General features: G+C 38.9%; 1 protein-coding gene across 1 annotated transcript; it reads left to right on the forward strand.

Moving 5' to 3' along the window:
- The first annotated feature begins 308 nt into the window (after positions 1 to 308).
- Positions 309 to 7,812, forward strand: LOC104957905 (anion exchange protein 3-like). The gene is made up of 6 exons (XM_010785584.1): positions 309 to 394; positions 481 to 647; positions 748 to 1,001; positions 2,646 to 2,815; positions 5,262 to 5,435; positions 6,813 to 7,812. Exons 2-6 carry the CDS (start codon positions 577 to 579, stop codon positions 6,888 to 6,890), a joined length of 747 nt encoding a protein of 248 aa, XP_010783886.1. The 5' UTR covers positions 309 to 394; positions 481 to 576; the 3' UTR covers positions 6,891 to 7,812.
- Positions 7,813 to 8,562: the final 750 nt, after the last annotated feature.

Genomic DNA, 8,562 nt, shown 5'->3' on the forward strand with positions numbered 1-8,562 from the left:
TTCACGTGTGCAATATGTGGTGTAATGTGTTTTGGGCCATAAAATAATAACAGGATTGTACGGTTATGAATGCATTATAAGTTAGTTATGATGTAGTTAAAACAATATTGGATGTTAGTCATTATTTAAATAATAAAATAAATCATGGTTCAAAATATACCCGCGAACACCATGAACGGTAACAACTTTCAAACACAAACCAAGGGTTAAAATGTACTCTAAGGATATATTACTTTTTATGTGATAAGATCTTTAACAAGGGTTGACTTGATTTGATCCATGTTTGGTTTCTCTTTATCCCCAGGCTAGAAGAATCATTGGTGACTTTGGCATCCCCATCTCAATTTTAGTTTCAGTGCTGGTGGATTACTCCATTTCCGACACTTACACACAGGTAATTGTCCGAATTTGAATTGCATTTCAAACAAATCTGGGAAATTTGTTCTCAGTAGTTTATTATTCTTATTTTCCTCCTTGTAGAAACTCAATGTGCCGTCGGGCTTCTCCGTCACCTCCCCTGACAAGAGAGGCTGGCTCATCAGCCCCTTTGGTGACAAGCAGCCCTTTCCTGCCTGGATGATGGGAGCCTCTATTGTTCCTGCCATCCTTGTCTTCATCCTCATTTTCATGGAAACTCAGATCACATCGTACGTACAGTATACATTTTTATGGTTATGTTTTGTGTGCAGAATCTGTGTTTTAAAGAAAAGTTTACTGACTTGTCTAATGTTTCCTCCAATCCATCAGATTGATAGTCAGTAAGAAAGAGCGTCACCTGGTTAAAGGTTCTGGGTTCCACTTGGATCTCCTGCTCATCGTCACTCTGGGAGCCTTCTGTCCTCTCTTCGGCCTGCCGTGGCTCACCGCTGCCACCGTGCGCTCCGTCACTCACGTCAACGCCCTCACCGTCATGAGCAAAGCCACGGCGCCTGGCGAGAAGCCCATGATCCAGGAGGTGAAGGAACAGAGGCTGACCGGCCTCGCTGTGGCTGTGCTCGTTGGTAAGGGGAAAGAAAAAGTTGGGAACTGAGATTTTACAAATATAGCTTAGCAACTATAGGCACACAGGCATATTGAGCTTTAGATTTCTATGCTGAAAACTGATGTATGGGGCAGTAGTACTGTAGGGGTGGTACTTATCATCTCAAGAGCTTGAAGGGCTGGTATCTTTATTTAGCCTTTAAAGAACCAAAATCATAAGAATATATATCAAAGGAATGCATTAAATGTGTGTTTATCTTTAGCTGCAAATGCCTGGTCTACTAGCCTGCTAACTAGCGCTTAGCATTATTTCCAAAGCAAAGGCATTAGCAACTTTTATGTCATAATAATTCCTTTAAAATAAAGTACAAGTTGCCGATTCCATGGGAGAGCATTTAACCTGCAATGTTTCTGAATGTCAGCAGGGAGGGACTGCACCTCTTTAAAAAACAACTCAGATTGTAAAGAAGTCTATGAAAGAAATCCCCCGTATTCTGACATGATTTTAACCTCAGTAAAGATGCCCAAGATGCTAGTATATCAGAGAAAATTCAGCTTGAGACAGGAGTTTTCAACCGATGTATAGCGAAAGTGTTATTGTTAGCTTACAGGAGCTACAGTTGGAAAACTGCCAGCGACAGTTGGGATTTCAGCCAAAATCAACCAGAGTTGGGTAGGAACTAAAAGCCTTCTCTACAACAGTAGTAAACTGGAGACCCATTTCTTCTACAAAACAGAGAATTTAGCAGAGTAAATCTACCACCATTAGCTAGAACATAAAGCTTGACAGGCAAAGCAAAGCTAACCAAGGGTGATGAGGCCTAGCAAATGGGTTAGGGTTAGTGGTGGAATGCTCCTTTTGAGTGCAGTGTGAAAATTAGTTTGATTGTAAATGCAATTATAGACCTAAGAAATAATCAAGAAAAGCTTTTAATTCCACAAAATCTCATAAGAAGTCGCAATGAACACATCTTTTCAACACACAACAGTGCATCTGTAAGGAGCTGGAGGAGGCAAGGGATCTGAACTACTGAACACTTCCCGAGCAATTATTCTATTTTATTATCTGTCTGTTGGGGTTGTATTTTTCTTATTACAGTGCTGGACTTTCCAGGCAATTTGTCTTGAAAGAAAACATAAGCTCTAAAGGTACAGAGTGCCACTTCTGCAGCTCCTGCATGTCTAGACATTCTTGGAGTATTAATCAGCCGTAGCAAAAGCTATCAAGGATTTTACATTCTGTTTACGAATTGTCCTCAATATGAATCAAAAACGATTTTTGAAAAACTTAAAAAAGTAATATCCGACATGGCATCTCCGTGTTCATCCACAGAATAACCATTTTGCCAACAAAATATCTAAGTATTTGATCCTGTTTGGGTATACGACCACAATGAGTCATCATGATTGTTGAGCTTTTGTTTGATTGAAATGCTGTTGGGATGAGGAGAAAGATTTTAAGCATTAGCTCAAAGAGCATTTCAACCAAGGCAGACGAATAGTGAATATGGTTCAAATAAACGCTTTTGACTGTGTTTGTCATGAAGGATGTTTGCTTGTTCAATAAATAGTTCTCTCAACAGTTGCAAATTATTCTGATGTTTGCAGTTTATCCAAACCTAACCCTAACCCTAATTCCCCTTGAACCCCTGTCTACCCTTCAGGTTTGTCCATAGTGATGACTGACGTGCTGCGCCTCATCCCTCTGGCGGTGCTCTTTGGTATCTTCCTGTACATGGGGGTCACCTCTCTGACAGGCATCCAGTTGTACGAACGCATCACACTCATGGTCACGCCCGCCAAGCATCATCCCGATCACATCTATGTTACCAAGGTAAAACACGCAATATGAATGTTGACATGGCCAAGTATTTTATAGTTTGTGGTGAGAACGAGAAGACAAACACAGCTGAGTGGTTACTGCAGCAGAGACCTGGTTTTTTTTTTCTTGGGTTATAGCTTGATTTGACCAAGCGACCAGAGTATTTAGTCGTGCAGCCCTGACATATTGGTTAGGCTGTCCTGGAAGTTAGCATCCCTCGACAGAAAACAAGTGATTTGTCCATTGTCGAAAAATGCAGGGTATTCTCCACATATTAACACCACTTACCGGTATATGATGTTTGAAGCATACATGCAATCGGCTGAAGTGAAAAGCTAATGTCAGACTATAAATTAACTAAATCCAAGTCACTTGGCTGCCTGTCACCACCACTTAGCTAAAGGCGGCTAATATTGGCCGTATTTCAACCATCAAAATATGCTCAAGAAAACATTGTGTCTGAGACAGGGATTGAAATGTTAACTAATTCCCGGGTGGAGGACTCAGCAGTAAATTGATTTGATTTACTGCTGTGAAAGTTTTGGACTTCTCCATGACAAGCAAATCCGTGTTGAACTCTCTTTTGATAAAGAAATGACAGAGTAGGGATTTCACCTACTTCCAAGATGCATGGAGAAGGGAACGTTCTGCTCGAATTTAGACCCCAGAGTTATAAGGGGGGCCGTGAAAGTGAGGATGTACTTTTTGTGTTATTGACTTATGATGGATAAGGTGGGAAATGGGTTTTGAAATAATATTCTTTCTATGACCTGGAAACAACATGTAAGATGTGAACACAGGTTAAAAAATAAATTTCCCTCGCCAACATTTCACTTTTCTCCCCTTGTTTTCACATAAATAAATAAAAAGTCATTCAGATCCTTATCCTGCCAAAAAAACGTTTTATTTCACGTGGCAACATATTTTCCTACTTGTTTCACAGATGAAACCAAACAAAGTTATACACACAGGAGAGAAAACTATTTGGATCAGACTTAGGAAACGGATCACCTGAATATTTGTTTCTCACTTACATGTCAAGGCTTCTTTATTTACAAGCGAGATGGATTCTTCCAAGATGTATGTCGAAAGAAAAAAGTGATTAAAATGGTGACCCCAAATAGGAGAGATGTTTTACTGACTTACTTCTATGAAAGTCTCTCTCACAAATAAACAGATAATAACCAGCTTCATCATTGAGTATGTTCATATTCCCGCTAGTATTATGATTGGGATACTTACTCCGTGAGAAGCACATTAGAAAGGTATTTTTGAAAGGACGGTAACAACATGAGTACTGATCACAGCATGCAAAACCAGTTTCAGTGTTCATATATGAACCTGACCATTGTTTCAAGAAAGACGTGGAGCTAGGAGCTGTAAGCCTGAGCTGAACCTTCCTACCTTAAAGATATAGTCTGACATTTTGGGAAATACTTGGGCCTTCTTGCAAAGTGTTAGATGACAATATTGATTAACAAATAAGCATAACGACATGTAAGTACATGTCCTTATGCTTATTTGCTCATTTAGAACAAAGATAAGAAATAGTAAGACACATAATTGGCAAAAAAACATTATTTTACAATCAAATAAACAACATAAATGAAAATATGTTCATAAGTTAAATTATATAACTAACTAAAACAAGTTAACGCTGAACTGAACTCAACAAATAACATAGAATACAAAATGGAAGAGGACATAACATCGCAGCTTACAAGTCAGTATCCACAACTTACATATTGATCATGCTGCTATCCACAGCATGATCAACATGTTGCCATGGAATACATTGTAGTGGACAGTAAGGATTGTAGCACCCAATAATGTAAAAATATCTTGAAAATGTGAAATCATTTGTACATGATCTAAGATGTAATAAATATTAATAATAACTTGACCAAAAATGTCATAAGATGTTGTGACTGATAATGTAATAATATAGGTAATAAGAATAATCTTTCTTCATTTCAAGTTACATTTGAAACTCTTTTGGAAAATTCACAAGAACCAGCTTGGAGACCCATTCATTTGTATACAGACCACCTTATTGTTAAACCAAAATATTACTTTTTTAGAACGGACTTATCTGTTATCAATATAGTTGGCAGTTATTTTAAAGTTGACAATTTAATAAAGTTTGTTGCTTTACTAAATCAAATTTAGTTTTTGGGGTCAATGCTTGAAAATAAGTAGAATCCAAACCAAAGAAACATTACATTATATAGTTTTTGGTTTCAGTTTTGGTATGGAACTTGGCAATTCTGGTCCTGATATTACTTAGTATCAGATTTAAACTGGAAAAGTTTACAGAATAATTAAGTTTGTCTCATATTGATCACACATAATTCCACTAGATGGAGCCAGTTAGTGTTTAATGTATAACTGTGTGTGTCAGTACTGTGGTGCATGGCCTCCTGGTTTCCAACCCATTAACCGTCTCACGTGTCTTCAGGTGAAGACGTGGCGTATGAACATGTTCACCCTCATCCAGCTGGGGTGCATCGTGGCTCTGTGGGTAGTGAAGTCCACGGAGGCCTCGCTGGCGTTCCCCTTCGTCCTCATCATGACGGTGCCGCTGCGTCGCCTCATCCTCTCACGGATCTTTGAGGAACGAGAGCTCCAGGCGGTAAGTTTGGTAACTCTAGGAATGTTTGAACCTTTGCCACTATAATCTGATCCCACACCGCCTCAGGATGCTTATTTTCCAGCAGATTTATTTTGAGATGGATCTTGGCATGTATTCATATCTGTCTAACATCACTCCTACAGATGAACAACCAATGATTTTCTCCTCTGAGATCACGGACAGCTTTCTCCTCCAAATATTTTTAGATGATTATGCAAATATTTATTTTTGCCGTGTGTTCAGACCACAGAAAGACTCACAGTTCATCCTGAAACCTGGCTCCATGTTTTCTTGGTTAGATCCCCTAAACCCATGTCAACACTGTCAGATTAAAACCTTCCGTGTCCAAAATGTCCACTTTTTCAGGAGCTTGAATAAATAGCTTTGTTCTTAACTTGACTACCATCCTCGGTGTGTTCAGCCAAAGGTCTCACGAACCCGGGGCACTGTAGAATCACACTAGAGAAGGCCTTAAAATAAAGTTAAAACACGAAAACTACTAAAATTGGACTTCTATGATGTCAGATCTCTAAACTTTCCCCTATATAAACCAGAAAACTCTGTGTAGGTTATTTTGTTATCCTTTACTGTGTTCTTCTTGTCAAGGGGTGGGTGAGGGATGCAGAACCCAAACAAAGGACAAAAGACGGATGCAGGTATAAATCAGACGTAGCCAGAAAACAAGGAACTATGAAAGACCGATGCACACCGGGGAGACATTGATGACAAACCGACAGAGAACACTAGGGAAGACAGGGATACGACACAGCTGGAAAGCGTAGCCTAAAAAAAAGGTTGGGGGAAGATAATAACAAAAAAATAAGAAATCCCAAAGACAGGAACAACAAAAAGACAAGACACAAGGGGAATTTACATTTCAAAATAAAACACAAAACATTTCTCTATCAGACTAATCTAGGTACCAACTATTTCTTTATCTTTCACAATTTGTTTGAGGGGAGCAAAACATATATTGTTGACTTTTCATTATATGTTTAAACTTTTACATTTTTACAAATAGCTGTGTAGGCTAAATTAGCTAGCTGCTGGATGTAGCTTTAAACTTAAAGACTTCAACGTTTGAGAGAAGTATCAATCATTTCATCTAACCCTGTCTTTCAACATTAGCAGTTTAGCTGTTTATTTATGCTAAAGTCCACTCTCATGAAATCCACCTGGAAGTATGCCAAAACCCACCTTTCGTATGGTCTCAGTCCGATGGTTCAAACTGACAGCTCTCAAACCAGCCCAATGCGCATCTGAGTTCATTTAAACAGCACACACCAGGTTAGGTATGAAAGCATCTTAAGATGCATCATTTTGACCTTTGAGCATGTCTTGAATATAAATCACTGAAGAGAAATTGTCTTTTCACAGCTGGATTGCGACGAAGATTCTCCCAACTTTGACGAAGATGGACGAGATGAGTACGATGAGATCCACATGCTTGTGTAAATTTAAATTGGACCCAGCCAGTAGGAATTCCTCCGCCCTCAAGCTCCGGCCAATCGGAGCCTCTTCGGAAACCTCAGTGTCTCTGGGTAGCGGGGACAAAGAAGCTATGGATAATGACTTCTTCTTACCTTTGTTTATTCCAGTTTTGTAAAAGGACACACCTGATGTTAGATCTCTGTGGTGGGGGTGGTGTGTTAAACATCATGAGTTCAGAAAAAAACCCTACTTGAAGTGCAAATCTAGCAAAAAACTTAACGGAGATAAACATTTTATCCAACTTTTTATCCTATGGATCCCTTTATTTACCTTGGGCATAAGTGCAATGATGATGGTAACCTACTACATTATTTTGGTCCTGAAAACAAAAAAATAGAGTCGATCTGCTTTATTCAGCAAGCAGATTTTCATCGAAATTCATAATCGTTACGGTGAATATTATCTTTACGCTGAATCTCAAACCACTGCCTGTGTATTTTAGCTGCCTTTTTTTCCTTTCTACTACTGCCATTGCCTATAGGTTGCAATGATGTGCAAATAAGGAGTTAAGTAGTCCTTTTCCTTTCTGTACAGACTTTTAGTAATGAGCACTTTGACTGGGCAAAAGTTCACATTTGTCGCTGCCAACCGAACTCCCTGGCACAACGCCTCCTCTCTTAATGTAGTCTCCCCTCCAAGCCAAAATCTCTACGGAGACTGTGCAAGCCTCTTTAAGGGGTGTTACTGCACTTTGTTAGGTGTTTAATGCCCAAAATGCCAGTCCACTGACCCCATTATAGTGACCTTGGATGTATAAGTAAATAGCTAACCTTATTTTTCTACTGTGTTGTATCTATTTATTTATTCTACGACTTTTCAATTAATGCCATCCCAGGTTTTGAGTGAGGTTCTAACCTCCAAATAATTCAAACTGCTGTTAGAGTTAGTACAAAACAAAAAGAACATTGTGTAGGTTGACACATTCAGTCATTATCCATGCATTATTTCATCTTCTCTGCGATATTTCCACGCCGTGGTGCATTTTTCAGAGATGTCATGAATAAAATAAGAACCCACTTGACTGGAAAAGTATAAGAACTAAGCAAACATACAAGCACTGAGAACGCCGGGGAACAGTTGAGTCTTGGCAGGATTGTATGAATGATGCATTGTACAGTAAGACTGTGAGCTTGGAACTACAATGTACCATCTGTGTGCAGAGCTCTTTCGAAAATACCCAGAGATTTAGTTTTCACCTACTATATTGCAAGCCCACTGTAGATTTTTGAACAACCGTTCAGTCACGACACCTGTAATCAGAAACCTTCTTCTGCCACACAGAAACGCCATCTGTTAGACCTACTGTACATAGCAAATACACACATTTTCTTAAGATACATAACCTATTAGAAGCCATTTATGCCCAGACTTGTGATACTCTTAATCAAGAAAAATTCAAATAAATCCATGTGATTTAACTAAAAGGCCTGGCTGATGAGTGATACAAATACAATTGTACCATTAGTTCTCAATGAAATTGATACTGTTTGACTTTGTATTAGTTAGCCTACTACTAACAATACATTGAAGTACTTTTACTGTGTATTCTTTGAGAAATCCTCTGTCAAAGTCCCCTGCTGAGAACAAAATCAAGCCACTTCTGCTAAGTTTGATGAGGGAATTATTTTTTGTTGCC

Source organism: Notothenia coriiceps, unplaced genomic scaffold, assembly GCF_000735185.1.
Source record: "Notothenia coriiceps isolate Sejong01 unplaced genomic scaffold, NC01 NC01_scaffold00027984, whole genome shotgun sequence".
In the NCBI taxonomy this organism is placed as follows: domain Eukaryota; kingdom Metazoa; phylum Chordata; class Actinopteri; order Perciformes; family Nototheniidae; genus Notothenia; species Notothenia coriiceps.